Here is a 19,319-nt window from a genome sequence, read left to right as displayed (position 1 = left end):
GATCTTCCCCTGACATTTTCTCCTTCGCCTCAGGCAGCATTTGCAAAGGGGCACGTCCTGAAGCCCCGCCTATTGTTCACGTCATAGCCAAGCCGTCAGCCAAAGTTCCGCCTTCCTCTCAGCTCAAGCTGTGTTCCCGGCTGATCTCCTTCTCACCCCAGCTGACCAGCCACAGACGGGAGTCAGGGGTCACAATAATGGTGCTCAAGGTACCCGTTATACTTCAGCACGGGCCACTGAAGTTCCAGCATGTACCTCGCGGATGCTGAGTTTTCTCACTTTTGTGCAAATGTGTGACTGTTTCAAATTGTCTGTCGCCTCCCTTGCTATTTACACAGCCTGAGATTGTGTCCACTTTTTTTGGAGGCCATATTACAGTTTGGGTTCATATAGAACTTATAAGCACCAAAAACAATGAAGGTGTCTCTACAGTTGCCTGTCACAGAACTGCTGGGTAAAGACCACCGGTGAATGTCACTATCCATTTGTTAATCAGTGTAACTAGCACACAGTGCAAAGCTGCTATACAGACAGCCCCCACATATCAGTGCCAACACACAAAACGGTTATTTCTTGCACATGTCCCAGTCCAGTGCACGTGGATGGCTATCCTGGGCCACTCTCCATTGAGCCTTAACTCCTGTGTAGCGCTGTTGTCTCCTAGGACCTCCATGTTTCCTCCACTGAATCTCCTCCTCAGAGCAAAATGAGAACTGCAGAAGGATTGCACAGGACCTTTTATGGCGAGGACTGGAGGTAGGTACTCGCTTCCACCCTCAGTCCACTGACCAGGATTTAGTCACATGGTCCCAACCCAGCTGCAAGGGAGGCTGGGTAATGTCGACTTCCTGTGTGTCCAGGGAAAGAGGAAATGAAATTGGTGAGCATTTCCTCAGTCTCTGTCTTAGGCTATGGAAAACACAGAGGTTAAGAGTCAGGAGACGGGCTTTGCCACTAACTCGCTGGGTGGCTTTGGTAAGCCATCATAACCACTCTGAGACATTTCTTCCTTCCCATGGGGGTATAAATGCTGCTTGTCTTGTACCTGTGAGTTTATACTGATACACAAATGTATACGTGAGTAATAAGAGTTGTGACCTTTACTGTTTTTTAAAAACCAAGATTATAAGGATCCTAGTCATTTATTCAATAACTATTTTTTGAACTCTTGTAATAGCCAGGAGCTGGACTAGCTATGGACAAGCTCTGGTCTCGGGAGCTTACATTCTGGTAGAGAGACAGATAATATATGATCTATAGAGAAATAACATGGTTATGTGATGTAAAGCAACTGAAAGTCTCAGGATAGGCCTCTCTCAAAAGGTGACACTTGAGCTGAGAGACCTAAACAATGAGGGAAAGGCAGGGTACAGGTGAATATCAAGGAGAAGAGTATGCCAAGCAGAGGGACCAGACTGTGCAAAGGCCTTGAGGTGGAAAACCAGCTCGGAGAGTTTACTGAACAGACAAATTGTTGTATGAGATGGAAAAATGAGGTTTGAGAGATATTCAGAGGCCATATTTACATGGCCTTCAGCTCTGTGTGCCTTAGTTTCCTCACCTGTAAACTATAAAACTGGATTAATAATATTAATTTCATAAGGTTGCTGTAGAGATAAAATGAAATAATATGTGTAAAGTGCTTAGAAATATACCTAGCATCTGATATACACCACCTAAGTGTGGACTGTAAGTAAAGTGAGGATTTTATTCTAAGCTCATGGGAGAGCTTTGGACAGTTTTCAGCAAGGGATATAACCCAGTTTCCACTGTTGGTGACTCTCGCTGAGCTTGAGGTGGTTAGAGGTTTCCTTCCTCCTTCTAGACATTGAAGGTGTAAAGAGTTCTTTTGGGTGAATTCCCCAACCGAAAAAAAAAAAGTGCAAAGCATGACATGTTATGTTATTTCCACTAATCAAAATATGTTTCATTTTCCAAACATATAAGGTCCCTGCTTTAAAAAGAGGAGTATTTAAATATACACAGAATATACATTAATAAGATCTTATAATCCTCTGATTTATCCTCTTAAAATATAGCCAAATATTTGTACATAAATTTGTCTCAATTACATTTGGGGGATACATGTGAGATGACAATGAGCTGCCACCACCCTGAACTTTAAGTGAAATGTGCCCTTCATCTTAGAGCAAGCTAGCTTTCCTATCTTTTTGTGAAAGAGGAAAGTCTTTGAAGATTTAAAACAGTGGCTTTGAAAAAAATCAGCCAGCCAAAGGAAAAAAAAAAAAAACCAAAGAAAAAAATCAGGCAGGCTGCAGAAACAGATCTTTTCAACTCAAATTATTAAATGATGTGTTGGGGGAAGAGACTGCACACACAAAGGAGCATTACCATTTTTACAGAAATCTACTCCACACAAAAGAAGGTAACCTCATGTTTGCATTTTGCTCATAGTATCTTGAAAAGGCAAACATCAGCTTAAAACACAGTTCTCTCCCCACTCATTCTCTGGCAGCAGCACGGCATTGGCACCGGCACCGAGATTGTCTCGTCAGTTAGCCTGTGACAATAAGGACATCCCAGGGGCTGTGGGGTGAGCTGAGGTCAGTTGCAGCACTAGGCTTTGGCTCACACAGGACTCGGCTGTTGATAGGAAAAAAACACAAATGTAGAATTGTTTTTCTGCAGGCACATAATGAATCCGCTGGTCAATATAATCACACAAAACAGTCACTTTGTCTAGTTGCCACCAAAAAAGTTTCTTGATTGAGTTTCTGCATTAAGTGCTAGCATTTACAGGAGACTTGAAATATAAAGTTTCCCCAAATATCTCTATCTTCCATTTTGTAATGAATGAGTTAGAAAGGAGAGCGCCTTCTGGAGCACTGTTGCTGGCCCAGGTAGGAGCTTTGAGAACCACAAGAGGTGGCGCCCCCAGTAGGTGCCTCCTCCAGGCTTTGTGCACAGAAGCTGGAGCTCCATGTGGCTCCCAGTGGACTCTGGCATTTACCAAATCTTGATGCATGTCCGCTTGGGGCCATGCACTGTCCCGAGGCTGGAGATGCAGCAGGTAACGAGGCAGAAGGGATCCCCACCTCCTAGAGCTCTACTTTTCAGGGAAAACTGACTGCGGAAAAACAGATTCTTGGTCTTCACAGGAAAGAATTCAAGGATGTACCGAGTAAGCCAAGCCAGCAGCAGATTTGTTGTAAAAGGACAGTATGCTCTCAAGATGGTGACAGTGGCATGCCGGGGGAAGAGCAGCTGCACAGAAGAAAAGTGGGGCTTGGGAATTTATCACAGTTACCATGAAGGCATGAAACATTCAAGACTTAGGGCTGGTGTTTCTGGCGTTCCAAGGCAGGTCCTTGCTGAACGCCGCTTCCCTTCGGGAGGAGGGATTTTTGTCCTTATTTGGCTCTTGTCAGAACTGTCATGGTGACATGGAGAGGGTGGAGATTTTCCCTGCCTGCAATGCTAATAATATTATAATCCATTATAATTAGCTAAAGTTCACCTAAAGTGACAAGATGGCATCCTCGGTCCTCTCTCAGCCAGTGAAATCTAGTTCTGGCCGGTCTGGTAGCTGCACTTTTTCTTAAGGACGATCTCAGTCTCCTCCTTCCTTAGTCTCCCCTCACCTCCTCTTTCCCTTCCTGACCCCTCTTCCCGCGGCCCTATTCTTTCTGCCAACAGTAACAAACTGACCATGAGTGAGTAAGTGGGTTGAGCCATCCCATGCTCAGAGACCCGAAGGGCGGGCTGCTAACTGGGCAGAGCCCATCTTGGGAGGGGGACTTGGGAGGTTTGGGAGTGCTTTCAGGAAGAGATGACCTTGAAACTGAGACCTTAAACATGAGTGACAGAAGTGCAGAACTAGCAAAGTGTTCTAGACAGAAGGAATAGCTCGTGAAGGCCTTGTGTGTTTTGGCTTTTATTTTTATTTCTCCCTATTCTCTTCTTCCTCATACAGAAAATTCAAGGATGCCCAGATTGTACAGTGATATGTATAGCATTATCCCCTTTTTATTAAATTTTAAAACAGACACAAAAACACAATACATTTTGCATGGATACATATACATGTATATAAAAGTAGTTTGAATGATATGGAAGGAAACCCCACTACATTTGTGACAGCGGTTGCTGCTGAGAAAGAAGGGAGAACTAAGGACTGGAACAAGGACAAAGGAAACCTCATTTTGTCTGAAAATTTTAATTTCTTTTATTAAAGGAGACTTAAAAATATGTTGACAATAATCAATTCTGGACGGTTGGTACCCAGGTGTTTGTTATATTACTCTATGTATCTTCTGTATTTAAAAAATACTCTTAACATAGAAAAGCCAACGATACAAACTAGATTCTTCAAGTGGAAGGATCATCTTCAGAGAATATGCTTTTCAAAGACCTTTAGGACAATACAGGAACTCAACAAAATTTGCATCACAGGGCATTAGACAGTCTTGATTATTTATATGAATATGACCATCAGCTGCTGCATCATAGTGAATGGGTTTGCTGCATATTCATCGCATGCCATAGGATTTCTTTGGCCTTCAGTACAAGATGGCATTTGCCTCTGGTCACAGTGGACCCACCACTGATACAGGTTTCCTCTGTTTCCTTCCTTCAGAGAGTTTGTGCCAGTGTTCTTGGGATCAACATGTGTTCAAAGTTGCAATGATATAACCCAGTTTTTACTGCTGCACATATTGTGTCTCTTTCTCAGAGCTTCAGCTTTTCATTGCAATGAGACCCAGTAAAGAACTTTTGTGAAGGGATGATTTATCCCATTGGGGTGAGTAGCCAAGGGCTGAGTCCATTTCAACAGCCTGACTACAGGAATCAATCAACAGAATTTCCTTAGCATGAGAGAACTGAGAACTTAATGAAACAAGACAGTGCCGCCCTGTGTCTTCCTTGATGTTGTCATCCAAAGACCTCATTTTTGTAAACTTTAGCTTCTGGCTCTCTCTCACTGTCTTCGACATTCTTCCTTGTCATGATTCATAGTAATTTCAGTATCTTTTTTGTCAATGATCCTTTTGGGTCTTTAACCTCTTCCATTCCAATGAGCTTATCTTCCATCATTCCTTAGCCACCCACTTCCATTGTCATCATGCTTGGCTCCACCACAATCTAGGTTGTTACTGTCCTCCCCCAACTGTGTCCTGATTTCTGTCCCTACCCGGCTTGGGTCTACCATTATGGTCATTGCCCTGCTTACATCCGTAACTCGCTTGGCCCTCTCTTCTTCCATAATTCTCACTTAGCAAACACACGCCCCTCCCCCACCCCCACCGGTCCCCAACCCACCACTGCTTAAATCCAACTGTCCACCTGCTATACACCTCCACGCAGGCAGCCTGCTACATTTCCCTCGTCCATTTACACACCTTCTCCTCTGCTCTCAAACTCCCAAACCTGCTTTGCATCCACTCTCTCTGTTGGCGGCCTTGTTTCCTATTTCACTAAGAAAAGAAAAGCAATCAGAAGAAAACTTTCGTGTGCTCTCACAACCTCATCTGCTAACCTACCTGCATCTGCCTTCCCTCCTCTCACTGGGACAGCCATCCACGCTCCTATCTAAGGCGGCGTCCTCCATCTGACGCTTAGATCAAACCTCCCCTTCTTGCTCAACGGCATTTCTGCAGCAATTCTCCCTTTCTCCTACTTCATCAGTTTTGCCCTCTCTGCAGAATTATTCCCATTGACATGTAAACATGCCTTAATATAGCCCACCTGAAAATCCCGTCTTGACCTCACATCCCCGTCCAGCAACCCCCATATTACTCCTTTCATCCTTCCAGCAAAAATCCTTGAAAGGCTTGTCTATACTCATTATCACCAATTCCTCTTACTCCATTTTCTCTTCAATTTTTCTCTTATCGAGCTTTGTCCCTACTGCTCCACAAAAACAGCTTTGTCAGAGTCACCATTGACCTCTGGTTGCTAAACCCAGTGGTGATTTCTCAATCCTTGTCTTCCTTTGACTCAGCTGACTAATTCTTCCTTCTGGACACACTCTATTTACTTGGCTTCTGGGCACCACACCCTTCAAGTTGGCTTCTACTTACTTAGTCTCTGTGGTTGTTTGACCTCATCCTGAAGATCTGATGATACTGAAGTGCCACAGGGCTTTCCTAAGACCTCACCTTCTTTTTTTATTCTCACTCTGAAGGTGGAGAGTCTCACAGCTTTGAATTACACCTCATAATGTTTATCAATACATTTATACGAATAGTCATTATTCATACAAGGACAATTCAAATTAAATTAATTTGGATTAATTCAAAATGTTTGGGTTAGTTCAAAATATTTCCATTGGCTGGGAATTTTTCAATGATTCATGGAGAGCTTGCTTATATTTAAGATAACAGATGGCCTCACATTTTAACAATTTTCTGATCATGGGATTAATAGAGATTGCATGCAACAAAACAAAAAACAAGGAAGTTCTATAACAGATGTCTCAGTGAGAATGTTTAAAAATTAAATTGCATTTTCTGCTTTCAGCTTCTTAGACTGTGGCTTTGGACCTTCAGAAATTCACACCATTAAGATAAGCTCCTAGCAACTAGAATGCAACCATGGCAAAGCCAAAATATCCCATTTCTTGTGACTACTCCATTACAGTTTCCATGTTGGTGTGTGCATGTGTTTGACGCAAAACACAAGTAGCACTGAAAAACTTCCTTTTATTGTAGGAAAAAAAATCATGGCACTGAACTCACCAACATGGGGAAGCCATATTCTTAAAGCATCTATTGACACTTGAGTCTGAGATATTAAATTAAGATGAATATAAACCAACCAGTGCTTCTTGTAGGTGTTTTCTGTTTTTTTGTTTTAGTTTTTGTTTTGTTTTTTGGTTTTTATCATCACTGACCTTTGTCACCTGTAAGTTTTTACAGAATAAAATTCTTATGCTATTCAGTGGGGACCTCATATAGTTGAAAATGTGAGATAAATCTGGTGAGACTTTATGATTAAACAACTTGAGTGAAGAAATTAAAAGATGGTGTGAACTGAGAAAGAAACAGGGCTTTTGTAAGAATTTTGCCAAGTTTTTGCAGCCATTTTTTTTCTACCTTGCCGTGTCCAGCATAGCTAGTCTAACGTGCTGGAGTGGGGGCAACAGAGCATTAAGAAAGGCAGACAAAGAAGTAGTTGAAAATGGGCTAGGTGGACAACTGTCTCCTAATGGGAAGGCAGCCACCCAGTCTAGTAGCTATGGTTTACTTATATAGCCTTGCCTATGAGGGGGCAAGGAAGGGGAGGAAATGGCTTTGGGCAGAAGGTGTTCCATGAGTCAGCTGCAGGATGTTTGCAACCAATGTTGTAACAAATATACCGGACCCAGGATGTTTTATCACCAGTGTACCGAAACCACCTCCGTATGCTGAGATGCTGTGTCAGCCTTTCAAAAACACAGCCAGAGAATGTGCCTTGCACCCACCTCTCCTTTACAGTTCCGGAAGGTGGTCTTGGTCTCTGGCATGTCCCCCTTTTCTTTTTTGTAAAAGCAGCTGGTGCACATCTGTGGCTATTCAGACGAGTTCCCCACGGAGCCCTCTGCAGACTGGCAAGTAATTATGGCCCGCATAGCTAGGAACATGTGATCAGGGGTTGGGGGTTTGTTCTGGCGCTGTAGCATCTCCATAGCCCTTCCGGTCAGCTTCTTCACTTGCCCCCAGGTCGGGGATTGACTTCCTGTGTCTGCCTGGCGCGAGGGTGGACTCCTCCATACTGCCTGACGAGTCTCTCTGGCACCCACACCGGACTGGTTGCTGTTTCTGGTAAAACACAAACATAACCTCGCCCCCATGCCAAGACTATGAGGTGCCACTCAAGAGGAATCATAGTAGAACTAGGAAGACCAGGCTGCAACACTCCCATGGGCTCCTGTAGGATCTGTGTAAAATCACTACTTTTTTCCCCTTGGGTCGGCAATTTTCTCCAAGCGGTCTTACATATGGCCGAAATTTGTTGGTAAGCTTGAACTGCATAGGTTAATTGATTGCCTCAATCAGCGAAGGCACCGTCCCTGTCAACATTTCAAAGGAAATGGGAAGCTGGTGTTGCTGGTTTCTCCGAGCCTGGTCCGCGGCCCCATCGTGCCATTCTGACTTAAATAATCTCCACCCAAAAGACAGGCCTTCCCTAGCATTCCCCAATCAGCTGGGCTAGCGTGTCAGTGGAGATGGACTCTACCAAAGAAAGAGTAAACGGTGCCGTGGGCCCATACATTTGAGTAGCTCTCCTTAATTCCTTCAACAATTTGAACTGAAGGGACCCATGGCATCTGACCACCTGCCCTGGCTTAGCAGGGTCAGGAACCTCAGAGACCGGGAAACACATGTGAAAACCCGTAACATCTTCCCCTCGCTCCTCAGCTGCTAGTACATCTTGCTGGAGAGGAGTGACCCGTGGCCCCGCGATCTGCCATGAAGGCGCAGAAAACCGTTGTTTGAGCCGTGCCTCGCCTCCTGTTGTTCCCATCCAGGCCCATGCGCGGCAGCCGCAGCCCTATGTATGGTGGATGGCCGCCACAGTGGAGGAGGCGGCCCCGCGATTCCCCCAGTTTCTTTTAATGACACCTTATGCACCAAAGCGCTGAATATTTCTCCCTCCTCCTCATCGCCCTCTTCATTGGGATCCTCACCTTCCATTTCTTGCTCATCCTGCCTTGCCTCTCTCTAGCTGTTCTTCCTCTTCAGGGGATAACTGGCCATCCCCCGACTCCTGTCCTAGGCAGGAGGCGGGAGTAACCCTCAAGTGTGGTGGGACCCCCTAGCACTGAGCACATGCAGTCTAGGTTGCACTTGGCCAGATTAGTGGGATCCAAGCATTCTTTAATTAATTTCCAGAGAGTGAATGTATACACCGACAAATGTTGAGGCCCCTCCTGGGCGTACCGCTCCCTCAAGTCTCTTTCAACCTTATGCCAGATTTGAATAGCTACGGTCCCTTCCTCCGGGAACCAGAAGTACGTCTCTTGGACAAATCCCAGGAATTTATCTAATGCCGTGTTGTGCACTTGACACCCTCGAGCTTTTAGTAATGATTGTAGCATTTGTAAATACAAAGTGCGATCTCGAGATCCTGAATTCCCCATGTTAACCTAGCGGTCTTACTGCGTCCACCTACCTCAAAAGTTCTGCATGTCGTCGGCTGACACTTTCCCGTGGAACGGTCCTCTCGTCTGCAGATTCAGAGTTCCCCCGTACCCAGGTCCCTGTTCGGGTGCCACTTGCCACGTCCAGCATGGCTATTCGAATGTGCTGGAGTGGGGGTGATGGAGGATTAAGAAAGACAAAGAAGTACTTGAAAGCGGGGGCTAGGTGGACAACTGTCTCCTGATGGGAGGGCAGTGATCTAGTCTAGCAGCGATGGTTTACTTATATAGCCTTGCTTATGCGGGGGCAAGGAAGGGGAGGAAATGGCCTTGGGCAGAAAGTGTTCCGTGAGTCAGCTGCAGGATGTTTGCAACCAGTGTTGCAACAAATGTATCTGGATCCAGGATGTTTTATCAGCAGTGTACGGAAACCACCTCCGTATGCTGAGATGCTGTGTCAGCCTTGCAAAAACACAGCCAGAGAGTGTGCCTTGCACCCGCCTCTCCTTTACAGCTCGGAAAGGTGGTCTTGGTCTCTGGCATTACCTATTCAGGGAACAAGGAAGGGAAAATCATAAGAATTATATGGAGGAAATTATGGTGAATAAAGTCTTAGGAGAAAGTGAAAACTCATCATTTTCATCAGTGCATTGTGTTTCAAGGTTACCTGGCATATAAAGTTTTTACCTAGAAAACAAACAAATGATGCAACAATTTCTCAGTTAATGTAATCAGTATACATAGTTGATCTAGATTTTTCAGGACCCAAAGTGACTTATCTATAAATTAGCTGCACAACTGCCAAATAATCCCTTTAGTTTGAACTTGTTACAAACATTCTACTTATTGAGATTGACCCGTTGTATTATTTGTGAGAAATGACATTTCAAATGTTTCTTTGCCAGGAAGTATCTTTAGATGCCTTGATATTTTAGAATATACAAATCTGTGCTAAGGTCCAATTAGGACTAATAGTCTTTGTATCAATAAGACTCATCCAATATTTAGAAGTTTTGTTGAGATGAACTCCCTAGGAATAATACTGTGCACCCTAGAGAATTGTGGATTTGTCAAAGAGAATAAATACTTAGATTTTATTAGGAATACCTTTTCTGGCTTAATTCAGATTTGAGGGCGGGGCGGGGGGGGAGAAGCATCACCTTGTACATTATACTTTTGTCTGCTTACTTTAGTAATTGGTACATGAGAAGGGCTCAGACATTGTTTTTATGACACAGTTTTCCAATTGGACTTTTTCTTGGCAGGTTCCCAAGGGAAAAGTGGTCGTTCTGAATTTCCGATTCATTGACCTGGAGAGTGACAACCTGTGCCGCTATGACTTTGTGGATGTGTACAGTGGCCACACCAATGGACAGCGTATCGGGCGCTTCTGTGGCACCTTCCGGCCGGGAGCCCTCGTGTCCAGTGGCAACAAGATGATGGTGCAGATGATTTCCGATGCCAACACAGCTGGGAATGGCTTCATGGCCATGTTCGTGGCTGCTGAACCAAATGAAAGAGGTATTATTTCTACATAATTGCAGTAAGGACGGCTCACAGTTATTGAGTGCCCACTGTGTGTCAGGCACTGTTCTAGGCACTTTATATGGATTTACTACTTTAGTTTCAAGTTTAAGAGAAGTTCTCCAACAGAGCGCTAATAAATGCCACCAATCCACCAAAAGATCATTAAAAAAAAAATCAGTCTTTTTTTAAAAGCCCATATATATTCCTGTAAAAATTCAAATATAGAAATTCATGGAGTAAAAATGTGAAGTTTGCATATATATATATATGTTTATATATATATATATATATATATATATATATATATATATATATATACATACAGATATAGAAACATACCCTTTCACCCCATTGTAGGCCTCTCTTAGAACTAGTCATGGCTGGTGGTTCCCTTTCTATGTGCACTTATTTATATGCATGTACTTTTGCAATAGCTTTTTAAAACTATAAGTGGGAACATACATTCCTATTGTTTCAAAACTTTCTTTTCACTTAACACTATGTTTTGGGATATTTTCATGTCAGTACCTGTGAGTTCCCAAGGATAGAAACCTCTACCATTGAAAGATAACTGCAGAGGGCAAGATCTGTTAAATCTGCAGCCTTTTGCCTGAGGGTGCTCCCTAATCGGCCCTTGCTTTAGGCTATGGAACAACATTACTGGTTTGAGATATCAGAGGACAGAATCTGGGGCTAACAAAGCAACCAGAATATTTGGGAGGAAATCCTGCCTAGAAGCCATAGAGAAACTGAAGCACAAAGTCATCTATCTATCTATCGATCTATCTATCTATCTATCTATCTATCTATCTATCTATCTATCATCTATCTATCCATCTATCCTAATCTTTGGATGACACCTAATTTCTACATATGTGGGGGAGAGTTCAGCTGGCCTCACACCAAAGCCTCAGCTGGAAGATAAAAGAACTGACAGAAACTACAGCTGCTGCCGTCTTTCAGAGACACATATTTTGAGCTTGGGTCGAGCCAAGTTAAATGCCTGCTAGAATAAAAATCATTTTGCATAGGAACGCAACAGAATCTAGAGTCTCTACAATGTATCATTCATAACGTCCAATATCCAATCATATGATGAAACCAGAAAGGTGTGTCTATATGCAAGAAAAAAAGCAGCCAATAAAAACTGACCCCAAGACAACTCAGATGCTGCAGTTAGCAGACAAGCACTTTAAAGCAGCTATTATAAATATGTTTAAGACCTTAAGGGGAAATATACATATAATAAATAAACAGATTAAGAATCTCAGAAGAGAAATAGAAACTATAAAAAAAGAATAAAATAATAATTCTAGAGCTGAAAGGCACAGAATTTGAAATTTTTTAATTTACCTGATGGTCTTAGAAGCAGATTGGAGATAGTGGAAGAAAGAGTGAATTCGAATAGAAATTATCTAATCTGAAGAACTGAAAGGAAAAATATTAAAGAAAAAGAACCCCCGAGGCCAGTGAGACAATATCAAGTGGTCTAACACTTGCATAATTTGAGTCCCAGAAGAATAAGAGTGATAATAGTGCAGAAAAAAATATCTGAAGAAATAATGGCTTGAAGCCACCAAAATTTAGTAAGGAGCACTATTTATAGACCAACATTAACATTATTTAGCCTAAACAAGATAAACAAAAATGAAGCCTCACCTAGGCACATCAAAATTAAATTACAAAAACCTAAGATAACGACAAAATCTTAAAATCAAATAATATAAAAGCCATATTACATACAAGGGTAAGATGGTATGAATGATGGCTTTCTTTTAATCAGAAATGATGGAGGCCAGAAGGCAGTGGAACAGCATTTTTAAAGTGCTGAAATAAAGCTGTCAACATAGAATCCTATGGCCAGTCTTCAGAAAGGAAGGCGAAATAAAGACATTTTTAGATAAACACTTGCATCACAAGAAATATTGAAGGAAGTTTCTCAAGTTGAAGGGAAGTGGCTCCACAGAGTAACATGAAGGTAAAGGAAGGATTGAAGGCCACTGGAAGTGGTAAATATAAAAGGCTATATATTATTTTATTTTCTTCTCTTAATTTCTTTACATGTGTTTGTTCAAAACAAAACAAACTTTACACTGTATTGTAGAATGTATAATGTATTGTGTGTGTGTGTGTGTGTGTGTGTGTATATATATATATATTCTCTCTATGTATAATATATATAAAAATAGAACAAAGGATGGAGAGGTAGATGGAACTATGGTGTTGTACATATACACATATATATATATATATATATATACTATACACAAAGAAATACAACACTAACTCTAGGTAGATTGTGATAAATTAAAGGTGCATCTTGTAATCCATAGAATAGCCACTAAAAATGCAAGAATTGGAGCTAAAAGACAAAAGATTAAAATAGAATACTAAGATTACTCAACTTACCCAAAGAAGGCAGGAAAGGAAGAATAGATGGAACAAAAAAAAGGTGAGATGAAAAGAACAAAATAGTAAATGACACTAAATTCAAGCATATCAATAGAAACATTAAATGCAAAGGATTAAATACTCCAATTAAAGGATGGTTATTATTAGAATGGGTTAAAAAGCAAAGCCCAACACTGTGATCTACAAAAAAGCGCTTGAAATACAAAGTCAAAATAAGATTGAATGTAAAAGAATGGAAAAATATGTGTGAAGCAAACTTCGCAAAGGAAGATATATAAATTACTAATAAGTACATGAAAAACTACTCAATATTATCTGTTAACAGCAAAATACAAATTAAAAGCACACTGAGATACCATTACATACCCACCAACTTGGCTAAAACATCAAATGATGGCAAGCATGTAATGCAACCAAAGTGCTCGTACCACTTGGGGAAAATTTTTCAGTAGTTTTATTATATGAAGTTAAATATCTACATCTCCTCTCAGCCCAGAAATTGAATTCCTGGGTATTTATGCAAGATAAATGAAAATACATTCCACAGAGAGATTTGTACACAAATGTTCCTACCGGCTTTATTCACCCAATAATGGAAACTGGAAACATCCGTGTGAATAGCCACAGAGAATGAATACACAAATTGTGTTTCCATACACTGGAATACTACTCAGCAATGTAAAGGAGCACATCACCAGTGCACACAACAGCATGAATGAATTTCAGCTGTTGTGCTAAGCAGAAGAAGCCACACGCAAAAGAGTATGCACTATAAGACTTCATTTATATGAAGGTCTAGAATAAAACTAATCTAAAGTGAAATTGTTCAGAAAAGTGGTGTGGAAAGTCAGCAGAATGACTGGGGAGGGATACAGGAATTTTGTGGGAAATGGATTCTATATCATCATAGGAATGTGGTTTACATGGGTATATCCATGATTCACAATGTTACGGCTAAGATTTGTGCATTTCAAAGTATATGAATTTACCTCCCCTAAATGTATAAGTCAATAATAACAATAAAACATGATGGGGATTGGATAGCAGTACTGATAAAAAGAATAGTACATTGATGATAATTGTTGAAACTGGGTGATGGATACATAGGAGTTCATTATATTATTCTATTTACTTTGTATATGCTTGAAATTTTCCATGAATAAAAGTTTTAGAAATTATTCCAACCTCAATTTTTAAAATGCATTTTTCTTAAATTTAGAGATTTCTTTTAAGAATGATTATCTTCTGTGTCAAAGAACTGTTTCATTAAACTATACTAATTCCTTTACTTTCAATTCAGTTTTTCTTTGTTAGTTAAATTCAAGTAAAATTAAATTTAGAACTTTGTATTAAAATATCTTTCTAAAATTATCACTGTCAACCTATCAATACATATGAATAGAGATGTCCGAAATGATGTTTGTTGACTATTAACTGTGGTTCGATTTAGGTGGTGGTATTTGGGGTAACTTTTTAATGTTTTATGCTTTTCCGTATTGCTGAAATTTTATAATCATGTATTGTTTTTACAAACAAAACTTCTTAAAAGTTATTAAAGATGTATAACGTATCAAGTTTTCTGGTAATGAGTTTTCTGTACCAGCTAATTCAAACTTTGTCCATGAGCATGGATTTTAACCCTATTTAAATAACCCCTTGCCTTGAGGGTTATTAAAATCTATGTAATTTGTTGAGCCTGCGTGATTAATGAACGAGAGTTTGCCCCAGGGTTTTGTCTTTACTTGTCCCAAACAATGAAAGAAAGAAAAAGAGCTACAGTCTTGACTCCACTCCTTTACTCTCTTGTGCTGATGTGGTATGTCAGAAAGAGAGAGAGAGAGAGAGAGAGAGAGAGAGAGAGAGAGAGAGAGAGAGATTAGAGGAGGCTCTGTGACCATTTTTAAGAGAGAATTTCAGAGCTTCTGCCATTGCCTTTATTTACTATAGTATACCTAATATTCCAAATTACTAATCTCCTCATAGTTGCATTGCCATAATCTATATAAGGATATAAACTTGGATTTTTTTCATATTTAATAACTTCAGGGGATCAGTACTGTGGAGGACGCCTTGAAAGACCTTCCGGCTCTTTTAAAACCCCCAACTGGCCAGATCGTGATTACCCTGCAGGAGTCACTTGTGTGTGGCACATTGTAGCCCCCAAGAATCAGGTGAGATTCCCTGAAAATATGAAGAAAGTATGCATGTGCGAATGGCTGAGATAGTGTGAGGGGCCCAACTCCCAAAAGCTGCGGTAACGTGGCGAGGAGGGCACTGCTGGATACAGGTACATCTTCCTGCGAAGACCTGGTGAACATGCTTTGGCTCTATTTGACTGGCAGGGTTCTGGAGTCAATGTCCTATTATATAATTGCAATTTTCAAAACAGGATTTGAAATACAAATCATAAGCAAATCCCATGTGAGATTCCTTAATCCTATAAAGATGTGATAAGCAGGGGTCTAACTATGGAAAGATAAAAATCCCCAAGTACATGTACGAGTGTTTCCAGTTACCATCTACTCCCATAGCAAAGCCATCATGTCCTCATAATTCCCATCCTAGTCACCAAATGAAAACCAGTCTGACTGCTTCACTTTGAGAAAGCCAATGCAAGCATGCCACAGCTTCTCTTCAAAGAACAACACTCTGATGTGAAAGCTAGTCTGCTTTGTGGGGTTTCTTTATTGCTTTTTAAAATAAAATTTGTGCAGGTTCCCCACAAGTAACTTTATTCATTGCTCTAAAACAATTAACAGAGAAGGTCTAGTTTTCCAGTGTTGATTAGCTTGTGATTATGTGAATTTTTACCCTTTGTGGGAACCACTTTCAGATATTGATTGCAGGACAAAACTTAGTATGGGAATAGACCAAGCCTACTTTGTGAACTTTTGAAAATAACTTTAAAAAATTATTATTATTACAAACACTACAGACTCAATGTGTGTAGTGAGCATTATGATATTATTTTTGTTAAAGTTTCTAAACTGATTTATTTGTATCGCATACACGAATACTATTTGCCATATATTCATTCTTTTAATGGAAAATTATTCAGGAAAATACACCATGCAAGTTAGTGATCTGAATATACACATACATGCACGCACACACTTTGATCATAAGTCCAAAACTTGTTTTTAAGAAGAAAAATATGGTCATTTATTTATAATTGTAATGAAAGGTTCTATGTCTATTGAATATCTTATAGCTTAAGATAACATTTAAAAATTACATTTTTCAAACATTTAAACCATTCTGTAGTTCTTGAGATTGTATTGGTCATTTTTTGCTCTGTGATGTTTGCATGTATATTAGACTAAATAATTTCAACTTAATTATACTTGCAGATTACAATTCAGCATCTTTTCTCCATTGTCCTTTTCTTTGATTATTTAGATTTAAATTTGGGTATTATTATTATTATTTTTTAAAGGTTTTTATTGGGGAATTGAGGGATGGTAACAGCGCTGGGGAATTGGGGGAAGGGGAACAGACAAGTTGCTGTCCTTTGGTTCTTCAGTCTAGTTGTGGAGGACGTTGTTTCACTGGCCCAAGTTGGCACCATCATTGCGCTCTTCCTGGGTGAGGCAGATCAGTCGCTGGCCTCTGGACGGCCACTCACGGCGGCTGCTGGCCGCTCACTCTGGCTGCTGGCCACACACGGTAGCCCATGGCAACCCACTGCAGCAGGGGCTGCAGCCTACGCCGTCACCGGCGACTCATGGCAGCCCAGCTCCAGGTTGAGCTGTTGTTCAGCATCTTAGCTGTAGAGGGCAGTGTCATTGGCCCTCATATGTGGGATCCGAACCGGGGCCCTCTGGCGTCCCAAGCCAGCTTTTAACTAACACGCCACTCGGCCGGCCCTGGGTTTTATTTTATTAATGTGATTTTTGGCTTCAGCCGTTTGAGTTTTAGTCCTGTTGTAGTGTGTGCGACCACAAGAAGCCCTGTCCAAAGGAGAAAATGTAATTGGAAAATAGTCCGAAACAATTTCTGTGTGAGTCTAAGGGCGTTTTTTCTACTAAAGACTTACCTCCATGTTTTTTTTATCATCGTTTTCCCCTTTGTTCTCCTATTTAATTATTTATTTTTTATCTTCTCTCCAAAATTGTCATGTGACTAATTTCTAAGTAGAGAGAGTTCAGCCAGTTTTTTAATAACCTGGAAAACCTTTTATTACTAACTGGTGAAGTTACTGGACCCTAAGAGGAACTATTTTAATATAATTTAATTTAAAACAATGCTCAGTATGAATAAGTCATTATTCACCCATCACTGGTGTTGACTTTTTTAAAAGGTGGGTAAACATGTAGGTCTGTGGCAGTTCTCTTCAAAGCCAAAATTTGCCTTTGGTCCCTCTGTGATGCTGTTGACGTTATCATCTTCACCCGGATTACTGTGTCTGACTCTTCTTTAGCTAATAACTGTGTGTCTGTCCTAACAGTAATTAGTGCCCATTATTCTTCTCTAAGCAGCAGGAAGAGTTGCCTGCTCACCTGCCGCCCAGCTGTCTGGGAGCCGTGCATATTATGAACCCCATGAGATTTCCTTTGATTCACACATTGGAGGTGCTCTGGAAAAATCTGTTTGTAAGGGGGACAATTGCCTATTAAAACAAAACTTCCCATTAACTTGAATAATTTAGGACTCTATTATTGGTACTAGTGCAAAAACAATTAGACTTAGGAAATCTAACATCAACTTGGTGTATCAATGCCTTTATGCAACCTCTTTAAAAATCAACCACATTACTGAGTAGGCTGTGCTCCGCAGGCACATTCTTCAAACATAATTCAAGAAGACATCACAGGCCCTCTTCCCTGAGCCCCTGGTCCTAAAAAATTTAACTCCTTTACATGTGATGGGAATATCAGTCTCCTTCCTTCGAAAGGGCAACAACTCTGTCTACCATCTCACCCACCAAAACACATACTAATATCAGGGACATCTTAGATAATACTTTTAATTTCTATTAGTTTTCTTCTAGATAAGAATGAAGTGGGGATGTAGCCCCCCTTTCCACTTCAACACATACCCAATTACAGTCTTAATGTAGGTTACTAGGGTTTCAATACTTTCATAGATGTAAGTGAAGAGAGCTCCTAAGTTTAAGATCCTAACTAGGGTTGATCAAGGGTTGAGATGATCTTTTAGAATGATTAAAAATTAAAGAAAAAGAATGCCACAAGAAATATGACCACCACAGAAGAAATATGAAAACAAGAGAAACAAATTTAAACAGAATGAATACATTTTTACAAAGGAAAATCATGGTACCCTACAAATCTGGGGAGAGGAAGAATTCCATTTGAGTTTATTCAGCAATGCTATTTTGATACTTCTAATGTTGTCTTTCACTAAAGCTTATAGAATTAAAGTTTGAGAAGTTTGATGTTGAGCGTGACAACTATTGCCGATACGATTATGTGGCTGTGTTTAATGGTGGTGAAGTCAACGACGCCAAAAGAATTGGAAAGTATTGTGGTGATAGTCCACCTGCGTAAGTAGCACCTGTTTTATTTCATGAATATTTTAGTGGCCCTACACTTGTTTTTTATTAAATTGCCCAATTACATTTTATTTCCTGGGAGACTTAATGTTGTTGCTCTTTTGTTCACAAATATGTATTTGAGTTCTATGAGAGTGGAGTAGCCAACCCAGAAAGTAAGACAACATTATCGTGTAGAGAGGCCCTGACAGCCAAATCTAATAGATAAACAGAAGCAGGAGGGTGATAAACTGGGGCAGATTCTGAGCCAGATACCTGGGTACATCACTGCCCTACAAGGGTGAGGTCAAGCATGAGTGGAATTGGGGAAATTCTGAGAACCAAATGGGGCTGAGTACTGGGGATGCAGACAAGGAAACCAGGAAGTTCACAGGAAGAGATGCATATGACTTTACGTGATCAGAGATCTGCCCTGGACCTTTTGGAGCCTTATGGCGCCTCCTCACTCACATTGTTGCTCAGTTTTTTGCAGAGCGAGCCTGAAAGTTTCCATGTATTGATCATCAAAAGTTTATGGAGCTAAGAGCTCTGCCACTTCCTAGCTGTGTGATGTGGGGCACACTAGTTTAATAATTAAGTTTTTTTTTTTTAGCTGAGCCATCCTGTTACCTGTTGGCAGCTCAGCGGCTGTTCAGCTCGGGCTGGGCTCGAACCACTGTTGCTCAGAGCTCAAACTCTTGAGCGAGCTCTTAACCAACTGAGCCACTCGGCCGGCCCCAAGAATTTTTAATACATTCAAGTTAGTTATAATTTAACATTACTATACCTAAATTGAACTGTATAGGT

The 19,319-nt window shown here is 40.8% G+C and overlaps 1 protein-coding gene across 1 annotated transcript in view; it reads left to right on the top strand.

Annotated features, from left to right (window-relative positions):
• PCOLCE2 (procollagen C-endopeptidase enhancer 2) overlaps window positions 1-19,319 on the top strand; it is a 77,249-nt gene that overhangs the window by 37,102 nt on the left and 20,828 nt on the right. Inside the window, exons 3-5 of the mRNA XM_019656922.1 lie at window positions 10,348-10,603; window positions 15,068-15,192; window positions 18,388-18,524. Of these exons, the coding sequence (XP_019512467.1) occupies window positions 10,348-10,603; window positions 15,068-15,192; window positions 18,388-18,524 (518 nt within the window). The remainder of the gene's footprint in view (window positions 1-10,347; window positions 10,604-15,067; window positions 15,193-18,387; window positions 18,525-19,319) is intronic.

This window comes from Hipposideros armiger, unplaced genomic scaffold (genome assembly GCF_001890085.2).
Source record: "Hipposideros armiger isolate ML-2016 unplaced genomic scaffold, ASM189008v1 scaffold_270, whole genome shotgun sequence".
Classification (NCBI taxonomy): Eukaryota; Metazoa; Chordata; class Mammalia; order Chiroptera; family Hipposideridae; genus Hipposideros; species Hipposideros armiger.
This window is presented reverse-complemented; position numbering and strand designations above follow the sequence as displayed.